This window comes from Rhopalosiphum maidis, chromosome 3 (genome assembly GCF_003676215.2).
Source record: "Rhopalosiphum maidis isolate BTI-1 chromosome 3, ASM367621v3, whole genome shotgun sequence".
Classification (NCBI taxonomy): Eukaryota; Metazoa; Arthropoda; class Insecta; order Hemiptera; family Aphididae; genus Rhopalosiphum; species Rhopalosiphum maidis.
The window spans coordinates 41,788,146-41,807,592 of NC_040879.1; the positions used below are offsets into that span (position 1 = coordinate 41,788,146).

The 19,447-nt window shown below is 24.5% G+C and overlaps 1 protein-coding gene across 1 annotated transcript; it reads left to right on the forward strand.

Moving 5' to 3' along the window:
* On the forward strand, positions 1-18,903 carry LOC113556113. The gene is made up of 5 exons (XM_026960872.2): positions 1-148; positions 15,412-15,511; positions 17,386-17,580; positions 17,639-17,844; positions 18,605-18,903. Exons 2-5 carry the CDS (start codon positions 15,418-15,420, stop codon positions 18,761-18,763), a joined length of 654 nt encoding a protein of 217 aa, XP_026816673.1. The 5' UTR covers positions 1-148; positions 15,412-15,417; the 3' UTR covers positions 18,764-18,903.
* The last annotated feature ends 544 nt before the right edge of the window (positions 18,904-19,447 follow it).

Sequence of the window (19,447 nt, forward strand, 5' to 3'; positions counted from 1 at the left end):
TAAAAGTAGGACGATGACTATAAACGCACTCGGAATGCAGAAGACCAGTTTAGTCGTACCTGTTAATCATACCACGTCGCAGTGTGTTGTTCGTACGGTCTTCTTGTAGAAGTCGGCTATCGTAAATAACCGTTGCCCGTATATCCAGGTAAGATGAACTTCTAAATATAAATAAATTATTTTAGTCTTGTTTCAATACATCATACAGAATAATTTTTTTACAACGCCGAGTCATATTATTCTTAATTTATATAAATTCTATTTTTAGTAATAATATTCCTCTTAATCAATAATTATATTAATTTTCGTTTAGGTTAATACTCACAAAATGTGTTTTCGAAAAGCTCCATTTATAACATTTATTTTACAAAATCTTACATGAACAAATCAATGAGATAAATAATAATAAAAATCCGAAATTTCAAACCATGGGTAACATTATAGTTTGTTATTTCATTGTTTGTTTTAGTATAAGCTATATTGCTTCCCAAAAACAATGGAACATTTTAGTATAAAATATGTAGGTAAAATAAATCGTAATTTAGAAGAAATTCAACAACATCTAATCTTTCTAAAATATCTTCGTACCCATATGATATTATCTGTATATTTCTGAAATATTCATAAATTTTCCTTTAGTTGATACATTTTAGTTTTACATTAAAATATTACTAATATCCACAAGATACAAATTATTAATGATTGCGTATTTTATAATAAATATTTTTAAAATTTGTAATAAAAAGGACTTAATAACAGTATTATGGTATCATTCTTTCGAAAAAAAATATATAATTACCTATTTAATATTAAATATTTTGTATATGTCCATATTAAATGAATAAAAATACTGATTAATTGCAGTTACCATTGTTTTAAGTAGATACTTCCCAAATATTTATTTCATTACTTCTAAGGCATATTTTATTTTTAATATATTTTTCTACGAAAATTTAAGTCAGTCTCATACATAAAACTGGTTTACCTACACAGAAAAATATCAATAGTTTAATATGTACACTGTACAGTATACAAGTCAATGACCTACAACAAAATGTTTTATTTTAATCGCGGAAAGCTAACGAAAAAAAAATCGGATTTAAATCACAATATTCTAAACAAAGTATTTAACGTGTACTAAAGTATATGTACTTTTATTAATATTAAAGTTTTTTTTTATCAATATTCAACAATATATTAATTAATGTATGAAAAAATATTTATTTTTATTTAACTGATAATTAGGTTAGTATGATAATTGGTTAATACTATATATTAAGTAAATAAACTTATATTATAGCTTAAATAATAAGCCGATCACTGTATTATTAAAACTTAGTATACAAAATTCAAAATGTTGAACATAAATTGTCCATGCTGTACGTTCGTAAGACGGATACAATACAATATCACACAAATTATTTTCTTAATTTACGGCCTTTTATTTAAAATTAATAATATTTCAAACGTCTTAATACGTTATAATTAATTATTACATATCTAAAGATATCGAAAATCTCTTGATTTGATTTTTTTTCATTTAAATAATTGGTATTTTATGCTGAGTGAGTATAGTTGATACATAATCAATTAGAATACCTTCAAATATGCCAAACGACTGCAAAAATAACTTGTAAACGATTTTGAAAGATTAAAATTTGATGTGGGTAATACCAATTAAAATACAATAATTATTCTGTGTAGGTACTTCAAGTTCTATTTGTATTGTTATAATATTTTATGATTAAATATTATATCTTACTAAAGTCCTGATTATTGTGTAACTTTTTATTTGTTATTTTAGTGTTTTTACTTTAAATTATCGTTTTAGTTTTTTCTGCATCCACGATGTGTAGAATATATAAATATAAAAGTTGTAATTTATTATTGTTAGGTACTATGATTGTCACGTTACTCATCTTTATTATACGGTATTATATTAAGCTCAACCAATACATGATAAAGCAATACAAATAATTATCAATAATACTTGCAGATATAATATAAAAACGTGTAATTTTATGAAAAATACATTTTTGTTAAAATTAATTTATAAAATTATAAATTTGTAAACTGCAGGTTGACAAATAATATAATGTTATTAATAACTTATATCTATTGTTTATAAAAATGTAATACCTACATAATATACGGTATATTATATTATATAAATATATAATTTTTAAGATTTAATTCATGAATTTTTTTATAATTTATTAACGTGCATTCATAAGTTTCCTATAATCCTATGAAAGTTATTTTAATATGTATCATGCAAAGTATATTTAGATATCCGATGCTTAATTTCTATTTATTATTTTTATTATAATAATTCTATTTACGTATGCAGAAATCACGGTCGCAATTAATATCACAAAAATATTATAAATGGTATGAAACGATTTTTTTTAAATTCTGAGCGGAGTGATAAATATATTGATTTTATGTGAATGTATGTATATGTGTACACAACAAATAGTTGAAAAAGTGATTCAATATTCAACTTTGAGGGTTGTTTTTGATAAAAAAAAAAAAAATGGATATAGTTTGTTCTTTTGAAGAATTTTTAAATTAAAAAAACCCCCAGTATTTGAAAATATTCAAGATAAACAAACACAAAATTAAGTAAAAACAAGAATTTTTACGCAATACCAGTTTTTTAAAAAATCAATTAAGTTTTTTTGATATATAACTTATAAAACACTTAAACTTAAATTTGTATTTGTATACTAGTATAGGTATCAGCATTTAATAAACACAAAATATTTTTCCACTTTTTGAGGTATTTTGGGCATGAGAAATTTTTGATTTTTTTTCTAAATTATTGTCGATAAAATAATTTTACCCGGTTAAAAACTTTGATAATTGAATATATGATCCCACATACCTAGTGGTTATAAAATAAATATTAAAAATGCGTTGGCGTAATTTTTTTCGTTGTACAATTATATGTCATAGGTTCAAATAATTTAACACATTCATTCTAATGACCCACTTGATACCTAGTTTTTATATTATATTTTGGAAACAATAGTTTTATAGAATAGAAGTTTGAAAAAAATAACATTTTGAAGATTTATCGCAAATATTATGTTCTCTTATTGATTATTATTTTTCGATTTATTTGAAAAAACATAGACACATATTTCTTATTAGAGTTAGAAATTCAAACAACGACAAAATTACAGAAATTTTTAAATTATTTTGTCATTAGATTTATAAGATTTTTAATTTAGATAGTTTAGATAATTAAGTCTTAGCTATTGAATATGTTTCCTCGTGAGTTTTACTTACAAAAATATTTAAACAGATTTACCGAAAATACATAAGCAAAATTTATTTATAAAAACGTTGACAATAGTCTAAGATAAGATAAATATTGTTTTTGATTTTTTAAATTTAAATATTGTTAATATTAAATTTGACATTTGTTAAATTCTTTAAGTAAAATATTGATGATTGAGTAGGAGTGAATAGTAGTTGAGTAGGTACATTACTATTTTTATTATAACAGAAAGTCGCGTCAAACAGCGTCTGCATTAAAAATGATTCGAAGCAAATTTGAGTCATATAATAAATATACATTTTCTTTTGAAAAAAAAATTATTCTACCTATCGTATTATTAATAGTAAAATAAATTATTACTATTATATAAATATAAATATTAGTTATATTGGCTGACAGGCCTTCGTTCAGAATCGTTTTTATGTATTTATGCAATAAAGTACTCATCATTTTTATTTCAAATTTAACACATCCGTTACTAAACTATCCTTACTCAATGACTAGGTATTAGGTACACTTAACTATCTTATAGTAGAATGGTTGCCTACTTGCCTTTTTTCGTATTATTCTCATTATATCTTAAAACTACCTTAAATAAATAATTGTATTTATAGAAATTATAAATACAATTAAAATATTAATAATTATTAGTTAAAAGTTTAAGTTAAACAAAATCATGTGAATACCAATTTTGGTGATCTGAGTATCTACAAATTGAAATAACTGTATTATGAATAGAAATTAATTCCTGCAAAATTAACGCCTTCAAAAATCAAAATCCTGTGTTCACAACTGACAATACGAATAGTAATATGTACATATAAATTATTAAATATCATTACAAATAGATGGCTAATGCACCGTTTCTGTTCTGAATCGTTTTTTTAAATTTGCAATAACATTGTTCTAATCAAAATGGGCATGCTGTAATTTCCACCATTTTTCACAATTTTTCCATTCGTTTAATCGTTTAGTGAAACTCTTTACCGTGAAAACGGAAATATAAACTATTCGAAGAACCGATTATAAAATTTTTCTGATTGTTACTATTGCAGTGTAGTTTTAGGTCTATATGTAATTTTAAATCGCCTATAATAATAGACTAAACTATTATTTTGTATGACAATTTTCCTCCATTGTCCCAGAAAAATCAATTAATTTTCTTTCTAATTTTATAATCAAGAAAAATAATTATTTTTTCCTTCATAAAAATAAAAATAAATTAAATTAAATATATAACAAACATTAACATTTATGTATTTTTAAATTATTTGTAAAATTTCCGCTTTATTTACATATTTTGTAAATTTTATTCCTAATACTATTAAAATAATTTGTCAATTTAAATAATCAAAATTGGTGTTTTAATAGTATTACGAATTTACACATCGATAATAGTATTCATGAAAATTGTAAGTGTGTATAGGAATATAATTTATTTGTATTTAATAAATAATTATTGCAAATATTAAGATAAATTAAAAATGTAGTGGTTATGTTGGATACTGAACAGTCAGCATCAATTTTCAAGAGAAAATACATTTTTCAGAGATCTAATATAAAATCTACTCTATCGGGTATTTTGTCTACGCTTAGTTTCTTGGGTTAATCAATATCAACGCTAGAAATTACCAAGACTCCGTTAAATGAAACCTTAACAATCATTGATTTATCAATTTAAAAAAAATAATGAATCGGATGACTCAACAGCTGAATTATCAAAGAATAAAATGAACGCAGTTTAAACAAATTTAAGATTGGAACCCATTAAATATACAGGAACATTCTTTGTGGTATTGAGAATGAAGACACGACGGCGCTCAATTTTTAGCCAAGTGAAACAAAAGCAATGAAAAAACAGCCATGAAGTATACGCCGTTTAGGTCTCATGATGTGAAACGTTCTTTAGTATAGATATAAATTTAAATAGTTTCATAGTTTTAACTATGGAAATTTAAAACACTAAATGATTTGCATAGTTTTACTTTGAATTGATAAAAAATTAAAAACAATGAATTGTATTCAAAAATTATTCTAAACTGCATTTAATTCAACACGGTTACATATTTTTAATTTTTTTTTTATTACATATTTTGGCCATTTTAATAAAATTACATTGCGTACATTTTTTACGTACATATTTTTTGGTTTTCTGTTACATATAAATTCCAACCCTGCTGATAACAATATAACGTTTTAATACATATTGAATCAATATTCCAGTAAACATAATTTAAACTGAGTTCTGCACATTTTTTAATACGATGGTTTATTTCTTTATTTGTTTTTAAATGTATAATATTCCTGTAGATATAACCGCCCTACGCCAATATGAGTAAATTAAAATAGATATGACCAACCATCTGTTGGTTTTTTTTTAAATTTACTAGGTTTAGAAAAATAAATTAAAATATAGGAATAATCTAAATAGCTATAGGAAGTTAATAAATTATTCTATAGATTCTATAGAATAGAAAAAAAAATAATATTGAAAAAATCACGAATTAATGTTTAATTTATAGTTGAAGAGAAATCTAAAAATAATTATTTATTACAGTACTTTGAAGTTTGAAGTTGGTGATAATATTGAATAATCGTTAATTATTATAAAAGAAGAAAGTTTCGTAATCAAATTTGTAAAGAAATATTTTTCACATTTACCTATGTGCACATCGTGTTATATTTTGAAGTTATCTATACATTAAGAAACTATGAGAAGTACATTTTATAATCTCATTTTCTTAGAATAATAAAATTAGTCTTCATAAAAGTATACAATACACTATAAATATACACACAAATTGCAATAGCGGTAGTTATGTTAGGTAATACATTCAAAAAGTAAAAGTAGATTAGGTATTAAAATAGTGAATTAAGTGTCGAGTATTTTAAATTACATTTTTGTTCAAACAAACCGTAATGACACGTCCAATGTAGGTACGATCACGAGTCTACATAATACACATTAGAAGCACCTATCAAAAAATATTAATTGGATGGTGAATAAAAAAAAAATCGTCAAGAGTAACAAAAATATGGCGCCAGATATGCACAGATAATTATTTTAAATTTTCATGAGAATAGAATATTATACTCATATCATATTATACTATTACATAATAATGTAACTCAATGGCAAGCCTTATTAAACGGGCCACGGTCCCAGGGCTTTATATATTTTTTTAATGTACACATTCAAAATACATTTCAAAAAATAAAATAAAAATGTTCATGTCACGACAAATAACCATATGATAAATTCATAATAAATGTTTAGATGATAATTAATAACGATATAAAAAAGTTTTTAAACTAATGAAATTGTGAATTGTGAACAATTTAATACCTACCTGGTAATAGTATAAAGGTACATAATAATTATTGACATGTAGTTATTGAATTATTCAATAATTAATATAATTTAAATATTCAATTATTAATTGTTATACGGCGGTAACAAATATTTTATAATAATGTCTTGTATTAATAATTGAAAAACATAATTAATTTTATTATTGAAAGTATACCTACTTGCATAGTTATATCATATTTATCAGTGAATTGTATATTATAAATGGCACATTTTACGTTAGGATTATTTGTTTTACACACTTTAACAAGTTTCTTTCAAGTATAAGTAATTAGTAATTTTATGAGCTATACACTTTGTACCTATATTATAATAATCGAAATAATAATTGTTTATATTAAATGTTTTATATTTTTATTACTATCAATATGATGAGTAATGATTATGAGTTACTACGTATTCACACATTTTCTAGGGGATGACCCACTCACAACTCATTACCTCTCCATAAAACCACCACTTTTTTGAAATTTTAAATTATTTAACTACAAGCAGATACTCATTGAAGAAACTACACGTACGATGACACTACGACAGACTATGGTCGGTGATCTGTGTGATAATAATTAAACATGTTACGCCGTGGACGGAAAGCTCAAATTATGATTAATGTGAACCGGTACATATCGTATTTTGTTTAACTGTTATCGGCGGGGCATGAACATCTGTCGCGAATATGTCCACTGAAAATGTCTCATTGTTCCTGTCTAAATATGGCCTTGTCCTTATAAGAGTACGTTGGGTTTATTTAATTTAACTTTTCAAACTATATTGTATCAAAAATATGTAAATTTAAATATTTCAATGAAATGATGTAATGTAATCTATGATAGCTAAACATAATATAAATAGCTTTCTCGTTTCGTTTAAACCCTCGCTTAAAATTTAATAATTTAATTATTGTACGATTTTTTATGATTATGAAAATTTACCTAAAAAAAAAATTAGTTACGCTCTATCACCGGATTCTATAAACATTAATTTAATTATCATTAATCACAAAGTTTCTATAGCTATAAAATAGTACAATTACCACAAAATTAATATTGAACGTATGTAATTACATTTAAATATTTTTTCAGCGTCTTTCATATAATTTGAAGTATAAATACTTAATATATGATTGTCGATTTAATATCTAACCCTTTTTTACACTGTTATTATGATTATCATAATGGCAGATTTCCGCATCTTCTTGTTTGATACTTTTTTTTCTAAAAGTTCTTAATTTAAGCAATAAAATAATTATGCTGTCTATCAAACCTAATTTTCTCAACGTGCACATACACTGATTAATTAAAATAATTACCATTTTAATGATAACGATATTATTCTAAGAACCTCAAATTGGTTTATAATTTTCTTTGAGTTTTTTTTTTTTATTCTACTTGTAGCAGTTTTCACCGAAACGGTTATTAAACGGAGAGATCAATTGGTCACACAAGTGCATTTCTCTTCAGTGGTCCTAATGATAATGATATATTGTTCGTACTTCCACCGATTAGAAATGCTTACTATAAAAATTGTTCCAATAAAATATAGTATTTTAACTAAGAAACTGAATACATTTTTAGTTAATTTAATAATACAATATCATACTAATACAGTTTATTTCAGCTAAGAACTCTTTTTTTCTTATGTTTTACAACAACTTTAATATACCTATAGGCTATAAATATTATTATTTCAATTTTTTTTTTTTTTTTACTTAATTCCAAGTTTTTATTAAAGAATTATATTGCAATAAATAATAAATAATTATTACCTAAGTAATAGTTATATTATATTATATTATGATGGCTTTCTAAATGTTAATGCAATTCAATAGGTAGACATCATAAGTCCATACATTTTAATACTTACTATTATTTCGTAACGATTTATTATTTGTTCATAAGTACATTCTTCTTATTTTTATGTAGGTATACACATGAATTATATTTATATCACATTATTTAAAATTTTTATTTATAGTTAACTTAATAGTTGAAGATTTGAAGTGAATAAATTAAAACGACACCGCATTATACAATTACACTGTAGTACACATAGTTGTACAACTTCAATATTTATTGATAAAGTTAAATTAAAACCTCTTAATATATTAATATATTCCTCCCTAAATGAATCGTTTAATTATATCATATTATACAAATTATTACAACTTTAATTAATTGATACTAATAAATACCTAACTCGTTTTACTGATGTTTATTAATGATTTTATGTGCAGGTCTATACATTTAATTATTTTACATATCAATGAAATTCGATAAGAGACATTACCAATTAAAGTAAAATATTTTAGACGTTAGTTTATGTAAAAGTATTTAAATTTTGTTTCAATGTTTTTATTACATAGGTATTTGGCGTCTTCTATCAATATATAATAATGATATTTTAATGAAAAATGATTCTTTTTTTTATTTATAAATTCTTTCAAAAAATAACACTTTATTTAACTTGTCTATCTATTTTTTTTTATAGTACACCATTTAATTTATTGATTTTATTATTTTACACACATTACTTTTTGGTATTTTGTTACAATCGTAAGCATAATTGTGAATGAATTTATTTTACAAAGTATATTTTGCATAATATTTTAGAACTGTTGGTACATTTTCTCTTTATTGTTTGATGACTTTTTTATAGTTGGTATCTATATCAGATTCAAAATCCCACAAGATGTATGACCTGTACCAAAAATCTGTCAAAAAGACAACAGAAAATCGTAAATGTCTATCATGTTTATTGAAAATAGTTGTAATTTTAATTGTTTAATTAAGAATGAAAAGTTAAAATAATTATTTAACACATAAATAAATACAATTACATATTGTTTTATACATTTTGTCAAAAAATAAAAATAATATTTTAAAAACTCGTTAAATCTAGTTGTATAGGTGTTAGCTATCCCTTATCAAGCGCAGTTAGATTTTAATAAGTAACTCTAAGTATAGAAATGAACATTTAAAATAAAACTCATAAAACAACAATAATTCAGAATCATGTTGCTAATGTACAATGTTCATAACTATAATAGTACCTAGGTACTACATTATTGGCACGTAGAACCTTATCATTAATTTTATCTATTGTCTGCGTTGATAAAATATAAAATGTTAAAATGTTTAAATATAAAAAAAATATTTATAACTTCCCTGTAAAACGTTGCACTCGTAAATATTACGATACTACGAATTTGAGCAAGGTAATAAAAAAAATAGACTAACATACATATGAACTCCTAACGGTGTTTGGCTTACTGACACAGAAACCATTTAATTGGAATGTAACCGGTTAAAGAGCGTGTGATGTGCAGGTATTTGCCGTTTGCATGAGTCGTGCCTGTGTGTGCTACAAACAAAATATTAGGTTACACAAGATTATCGAGTTATGATTAAATGTTTACATTCGTCTTAATAACGTATTCTTGGACTTGATCATGAAAACTTTTCCGGTTTCGTGTAATAACAATAAATACAGTATGTACCTATAATGGCCCCGAAAGATGATTCGTCGTTGATTTCTCTTTTCGATGTTTGACGTTGATTAGGATATAGGTACCTACATACTTTAACACTGGCAATATACGTTTCTCTTATAAATGAATCATAATGATACTTTACAAGAGAAAATATATGTTCATAAATATACACAAAGTATACAGTTGAATATTTACTACCATGCATTGAATGATAAAATAACTTTCTAATGGGCTCGATGGAATAAAAATATAACTACCTATGCGTTTTATTAAGGAAAATAACAATGTTTTTTACTGTTGGCAATAATTTTTTTTTTTTGTTCAGTCACCTTACAGTGACCTTTAATTGTGTATCTAATTAAAATAGTTAAGTTAGTTTCAGCTATATCGTATATACTTAGATTACAAATTAAATGTTTACTATAAGAGAATTAGGTATCATTTGAAAATGATCTGTTGATGATGATGATGTTTTTGAACCATGTTGGTGGTGAAATTACAAATATTTTACTAGCATTAATATATGCAATTTATTTATTAAGCAATTTTAAATATTAAGTATTATTTAATTTATGCAACATTACAAATATGTACCACTTAATTTATTTGCCATATCTATTATAGCAAACAACAATATTTGTAAATATTGTTTAAAATTAAAACATATAATGTTTAGATTAGATACACATTTTAATAATGATGGTTTTATAAATAAATACTACCTATCAGTGTCGTGTTAATTGGATTGAATGGTAAAGGGATAAATTTCCATAGTGACAAAATTTTTATTGTTATGGTGGTGGTAAATGGTAATAATAATATGATATATTCGCTATGATGTAGCGAGATTCCGATGTCGTGTCACTGTGCATTTCGGATACATTTATTGACTTTATTTTGAAAAATTCATAGCTGTCGGTCCTATATTTATTCGTATTAATTTCGATTATCCATTATTATAGATATTGAAAAAAAAAAACGGATGAACTAGCTACTGAGTAACTGGATACTATTTTTGTATAAAACACTAAAACAGATTAAGTTTATAACTGATTTTTACTGTTGTGTTCACTTATAAGAAAGAGAGAGGAGGTATATACAAAGAAATATATATGTATGTGTGTATAATAAACATAACAATAAAAATCCAACTCCCATGATATGCAACAAATGCCTAGTTGTCTTAACTATTGAACATATCACCCAAGAATGTCTAGAATTCCAAAATACAATCAATACCTTATCAATACCGAATAAACTAGAAGAAGCTCTCAATGAAGACAACTCAGACAACACCTCAAAAATCCTAACATTTCCAACAAAAATTAATATTTTAAACAACCTTAAAACCTCTTTTATTAATAAATAAGTTAATGTTAAAAAAAACTTTTATTTACTTGTTTCTATAATTTTTGTATACTATACACAGGGTAATAACCTTATACGTTAAATCTAATTTTAATCATTAAAAAAAAAAAAAAAAACATTTTAATTAAAACTAAAAATAATTTATTAAAATTAATACTATCTCTAGAACGCAATTATTATTTAGTCCTAATGAATTAAGATAATTTTTTAACTTTTTAAATTAGTTTTTATATCTTTATAATTCTAATATTGTACGTGTTTATGTGTATTAGGAATAGGATTATTAAAAATTAAAATTAATATTTCGTCGTCTTCATGTAAAAGTGATCAAGCGTAAATTTTTATTATTTTATATTTTAACTTTAAATTTATATAATTTCACAATTCATTATCCATATATATTTTAATAATAAGGTATTATAGGGATTATGTTATATGGTTAAAGCAATTAATAAGAAATGAGTAAAAAATGTACATCACCTGATTTATTAAACGTTTTTTTTTTTAATTGGTAGGAAAGACCAGATAATTATGCAAGAAATATTTACGTAACAACTGCATCTGATAATAGACGATTCTCATGAAAACGTAATTAGGTATTTTTTGTTTTCATTAAATTATATTTCACAATTTTGCTAAAACAATAAGAGCCTGAGATTTTAAAATCTTACTTAATTTGTTATGCAAAAAACCACAAACAATTTTTCTAAGTTAATTGTCTCCTTTTTATTGATTACAGTAATGCCGAAACTCGCCTATAATATGTAGAAAATTTATAAATAGTGTAGCGAGCTGTGATCTTATATTTATATATAAATTTAAGTATACATGTATATAGCAACAATGTATTAAACGAATACATTAATAATAACACGAACAGGACTGTAAGCATGTAAAATATCTTTAAATTAAGAGTTGGAGTGGGTGATAATATTACATTATTTTATACTTTTAACACTGTTATTTAACATGAGCTGGAGTAATGTGTTTTTGTACTAGATTCACGACAACATGCCGGATAATCATGCAGGGACATCCTGCACGAATAAAAGTAGGCAAAGTAGCACAGTAGACAATCATCTCGTTTAATTAACTTCGGCGTCAAGTTGATGATGTATTATAAATATAAGGATAAATCATAAATTATCGAAGTATTTAGGTTACATAAGTTTCTTATCACGGTAAATTCGAACGACTTTTTTAATATTTGTCGATTGTTGTCTTCCTTACACAAATACTTCTATAAATAACACAATGAAAAATACCTCTGAAGTTAAGGGTAACAACTAGACTTAGGTTTTAACAGAATAATATGCATAAACGATTTATTAATTTCTTTGAAACTTTTTTACTACCCAAAAAGTATTTTGAATATACGTTCTTAATTGTAATAATTATATTTTAAATTTTCAACATAATTATTTCTAATGGGTTTAATATTATTTATTATTTAAGTTAGAACCTATTTAAAGTTTATATAAAGTTCCTAACGGCTATTGAACTTTTAAAAGTTTCAACGGTAAAACTTTTTGAAAGTGTGATAATGTATTATTATTATTATTATTATTATTATTATTATTAGGAGCAAATGTTACGGAAAAAGTACGAATACCGATAAAATCTAGGATTTTACCTAGTATACATAAAATAACTTGGTCAAACCTCGAATGATTTTTGTAGCTCTGACTTTTACAAACTAGATTGAGTAAATCTTAGAATAAACAACCAGCTAGCGTTGGTAAAAGTACGAAATTTTTTACCAATTATATGATGTTAATAATATTATAATAATTATGATCAAAGTTTATTAGGTATTATATTTGCTACTCCCTACTAGTATATTAGATAGATATACAAATCTATATTATTATTAAATATTAAAATTATTTATTTGTGCAGGCTTGGCTAATGTGAAATTTTAAGTCGCACATACATCTATTTGTAAAATTTTTTTTAAACAGTCGTACCTTGTCTACCAGTCAAATTGTGATACTGTTTGACGAATAACAATTATATTGTATATTTAATTTTACCAACACCGGTTGTTTATCCTAAGATTCACTAAATCTCGTTTGTATAAGTCCGTAACTATAAAATTTATTTGGGATTAACTAACTATATTGTGTATCCAAGGTTTTATCGGTATTCGTAATATACCGTAAGATTTATATCTTTTGAAGATCTCGAAATTCGTACCTATTTCAATATTTACGCATACATGTATTTATTTTTAAGCACTCTATATTGCTTATAACAGTAACCCTTTCAGACATTGTTAGGTATACGATAATAAGTTTAAATCTCATTAATATGAGGTTATTATCATTTTTTTTTTTTTTATTCGAATGACTGTTATTTTAAAATATTTACGAAATTGGGCTCCAGTAAATTATTATCAGACAACAATACGTTATATCGTAAATCATCATTAGATTCCTACTGACAAGGAACACGATACGAAAATATAGTGTATGATTCCAATAATTATAATATATTGAATATAACTGTAATGTACACATATACATTATACATATTTCATGCATGAACTATGCCGTAGGTACGTGGTGCCCTTCACCACGAAGAAAGCTATTATACTATTTACTATCATATGGACGTTCCGACAGCACATAGGTATAATATAATAATATACCGATGACCAAACGACGAAATTTCTCTAGGAATTTTTATGTTTAATAAGCGTATATTTCCATATTAAACAGACTTCGACTACCGTTACGAAAAAAATCATATTATGATTATACTTTTATAAATTAAAATGTATTACCTATGTGATGGACGATTATTAAATTAATTAATACATTTTTTTTACTATCCTAAAACTATGTGAAGCATAAAATGGTCCATTGTTTTCAGTAGGTCACATACGTGTGAATGAGTAAGGACTTGTGGGAATCTATTGTAACTGCTTTATTTTAAAATACATGTATTATATTGTATGCATAATAAAGGTCGTAGTTCAATGTATAATGAAAATAAAAGAAGTATTCGAGTCATAAAAATGTAATTGTTTTTAATTAATATTTGGTAGTTGGGCGTATAAATAAAAAGAAAAGTATATTCGTAATTTAATGGTACTATAAATGCAACGCTCTGTGAATTGGGTAACTGATAGACTTGAAAGCTGTTTACCATACTATCTACGTCTAAGTAATAAATTAACATTGTGTAAATTACTTTCCTTATACGATATTATAGAAATGTATATTTTAATATTTCAACACAGTGTCTTTTATTTATTGGATCTATGATGATATACACAAGAAATAAGATGTGTGCCAAATACCAATGTATACAGTTATTACTACTAACTACAAAGTATGAAGTAATAATTATCAACATACAAAGTCTTACCGAGGTAGTCACCATAAAATAGTTCTTAGCAAGTATTATAGTTTGGAAAAATGGTTAATTGAAAAAAATAGTATTGTTAAAAATATACATTTTAATAAATAATAAACTATCTATGGACAACTAAAAATTAACACCTTCCTATTGTTTGCAAATAAAAATTAAAAAAAAAAAAATTATGCCGAACTCTGGAGATATTATAGGCTGTGTTATAACTGAAAACTAATATATCTATATTATATCAAATTCTTGTAAAATTTTGTAGCAAATTGATTCTAATCTATTTTTTGATCAAATTTGAACCAAATTGTTTTTAAAACTTACTCAAATTAAGCAGAAATCGCCTCTCTAAAGACATGTACTAATGTTTTTTTTTTTAGTTCTTCAAAACTTACTTAACTGTAAAAGTGTATACATCTCACAATACACGACCTTTCTAAATAAATTATATCTTATAACTATCACACCTACATAGTTATATATATATAATTTTATTGTATATTAATTTTTACTTTTATTATTTTACAGCTTAAAATGATAAAACAAATATTTTTGTTTGTTTTTGGATTGACAATTGTTGTAGCACAGAGAAGATTAGCATTGCCAGATCCACGAAGTTGTTCCAGTAGTAAGTTTATAAATTTAATTTTTATTACAAAAATAAACTCAATTTGTATAGATACAAATAAAATATGATTTTATGAATGCTATTTGCTCTTAATATAAAACGAATGTCGGTATTCGTGTAATACATTACTTACCAAAAACTATATATAGTGATTCTTTTATCATGAACCACTCATTATTTCAAAAAGTATTCATGTTTTTGAAAATATTTTTTTACATAGTTTAAAGTTGTTAAAAAAACAATATTTTTATTAAAAAATTATATTTTTAAATATTTTTTATCCTTATATTTTTTTAAGTTTTTTACTTTTTTGAATAACAACATAGAGTTTTAATTTTATATTCCAAAGCAGAATAATTTTCTAAGTATTTTGATACATAAAAATCGAATTTAGGGTGAGTAGTTTATGAGTTATAAGTATTTAAAGTTTAGATGCGCGGAGTAGAGTGGTACGGGGTTACTCCGCAAAATGTTTGTCCACTACTCTGCCTGTTTAAACTTTAAATACGTATAACTCATAAACTACTCACCCTAAATTCGATTTTTATGTATCAAAATACTTAGAAAATTATTCTGCTTTGGAATATAAAATTAAAACTCTATGTTGTTATTCAAAAAAGTAAAAAACTTAAAAAAATATAAGGATAAAAAATATTTAAAAATATAATTTTTTAATAAAAATATTGTTTTTTTAACAACTTTAAACTATGTAAAAAAAATATTTTCAAAAACATGAATACTTTTTGAAATAATGAGTGGTTCATGATAAAAGAATTACCCTGTATTTTATTCATGTAATTAATTATAATTTATCAAACTAAAACTTAGTTACTTGATGTATTTCTAATGATCACCATTGTCAAGTATTTCTTGATATATTGTGTATATTGTTATTTATTATCGTATTATATTATTTTTACGTCATCCCAGAAAAAGTAAATTATTATTGTATTGATAGATATTAGATATCATAATTGGTATTATAGTATTGCATGACCATTATTTATTTAATGACTCAAATCGCATATACTAGGTATGTCATATTTTCTGGTAGGTAAAAATGTATATAGTGAAAATGTTTAGTGGATGCGCGAGTTATGGTTTTGAACGTTGGCAAGTGAAAAATCATTTTTAAGGGTGATTTACTTATTCTAAACTTACCAAAATATGTAATTTAATTTATATTAAACTCAACATTTGATTGAGTACTGGACGTACTACAGCCATAAATTGTGCTGTAGATAGATAAAGAATAAAGATCTAAATATCTAATCAACATATCGAAATTATAACTCGAACGATCAACAAATATAAAATAATAGGTCGGAATCAAATTTCTCGAGCCAATATTTTAAATTAATAATAATTGTTGATTTAATTATTAAATTGCAACTATAAAATAATATAATGTTTAGATAATTAATATGCATTAAAAATGAACAAAATGACAAAAGAGTTACAAAAAATGCGAAATAAAAGTCCCCTTTTTAATTTTCTGGTGTATGAAACGAATTTTGTATTTTAAAAGCATTTCTAGAGACTTTCCAAAAATTAATACATTTTGAATTCAAATGCTCACTAAATAATAATAGAAAGGCTGAGTGGTTCGACTACTATTACTTTCTATCATACATCTTCCAATGTCATTATTAGTTATTACTACTACATTAATTTTTTTAAACAAAATATAAATATTTTTATGTATTGATCTCGAGTTTAGTTATTAATTAAATTGTTATTTAATAATAATGACGTATAATGTATAAATTAATGATTGGAATTAAAATTTGTGTGTTTTAATGTAACAAAATATATGTTGTTGATACGTACACATATTAATAACGTATTAATAATACTGAAATTTTTCTTTTTAGGAATTCGTCATGCTTCATATCGAGATGCCCGTGGTGTTACGCATTCCTATTTTTTCAGCTGGGAACATGCCCCCACTAAAAGTTTAGAAGTAGATTGGCTTGATGCGAGAAACATTTGTCGTAGACATTGCATGGATGCGGTAAGTTTAGAAACGCCACAAGAGAACGAGTTCGTTAAGCAAAGAATATCTAGAGGTAAACCATACTATGTTTAAAAACCACAAAAATGTTTAAATAAAAACTTATTTTAAAGGAAATATAAGATACATTTGGACATCGGGACGAAAATGTAACTTTAATGGATGTGACCGTCCTGATTTAGTACCTGCTAATGTAAACGGTTGGTTTTGGTCTGGTTCTGGTGCAAAAATTGGCCCAACTACTCAACGTAACTCTGGTGACTGGAGTCACACTGGAGGATTTGGGCAAGCACAACCAGACAACAGGGAAGCACCACAAGTAAGTAACATGTTTTATGTGGGCATGGACTATAATTTGAATTGAAAATGAATGAATATTACACAAAAAATAAATTTGTCAATAAGTCATACAAAAGTTATTAACTTCTCTTTACGAAAAATAATTTATACAATATTTTCAAATAATATCATGTACCTATTATAAAATGTCAAAATCATACACGCCCCGATCGTTAAAAGTAGGACTGTCTGTCCGTCCGTTACGTGCAGTTGATTTCTGATTGGTATTTCAAATTTCCGACAACCACCTACTATGCCACCGTGGCGAGCAGCGCGGTGGATGAAGTTATTTTGGATATGCAACTGGCCATGCTCTACGGCGAGTATATTTTAAGAAATTGTGTGAGCTGTATAATTTATTTATCATCATTATTTTTCATTCAATTTTTAAACGAATAATTAAACAATGAATTTAACGATTAATAAAATAGAGTTTTGCAAAAAATGCGTCGAATAAAAATACTTAGCGAGTGAATAACGAGCTTTTTATTTACAATTTCCGTGGATATTTATTTTGTGTAAAATTGTGAGATAAAACTCTTATTTATAGATTGAAAATAAAGAATAAGGAAAGTTTGTTTTTGATTCATGAAGAATTTAAGATTAACAAAAATTAAATGATATTCTAGTACTGGTACTTTTGTACCAATACCTAATTTAGCGGTTATTTTATTATTTTAAAAATAAAAGATTTTAGGTATATTTATTGAAGATAATAAATAATTGTATGAATTTTTCAGGGCAATGATGAATCATGTTTAGCTGTATTGAATAATTTTTACCAAGACGGAGTGAAGTGGCACGATGTCGCATGTCACCATTTAAAACCATTTGTGTGCGAAGACAGTGATGAACTTTTGAACTTTGTTCGTTCCCGTAACCAAGGAATTCGTCTATAAGATGCTTTGACATTTTCTATTTAAGTAAATTATATTGTTAGTATATTCATTAAAGCACAAAAACAAATACTTAGAAAAATCAATTTACAATGATATTTAAGTACACCCCAAGCCTATAATACATATTATATAAGTAGTTTATATACAAAAAATTATTTATTTCTCCAATTTGGCTATTTTGTGTGTAAACAATTTTAAACTACCTATCATTTATTATTATTTTAAGTTTATGATTTTGTATGTATGATTAATAAAGTTTTTTTTTAATGTTTTTATATGAAATAAATTGTCTTATTATTCATTGCCTATTTGTACATAAATATTTTAAATATTTTATATGTATATCTTTTTTGCATTAGTAGATTCTACATTGATTACATAGGTATAGATAGTCGACAGTATGATAAAAATATGAAATGAAGCTATAAATTAAGTAAGCTTACGTATGAAACATTATACTAATAACTTTATTGCAACAATAACAGATTATACATTACAAAAATAATTATTAATATTTTAAAGATTGTAGTACCCATTTAAGCTGATTTTGTGCTGGAGGAGAACACATATTTCAAATTTTGTAAATTATTGTTATTTTTATTCGTTTATGTGTATTAAAAGTAAATAATAAAATAATTCTAAGGTTCTGGCTTAGAAATTAAATTTTTTATATTGTGTTTTAGT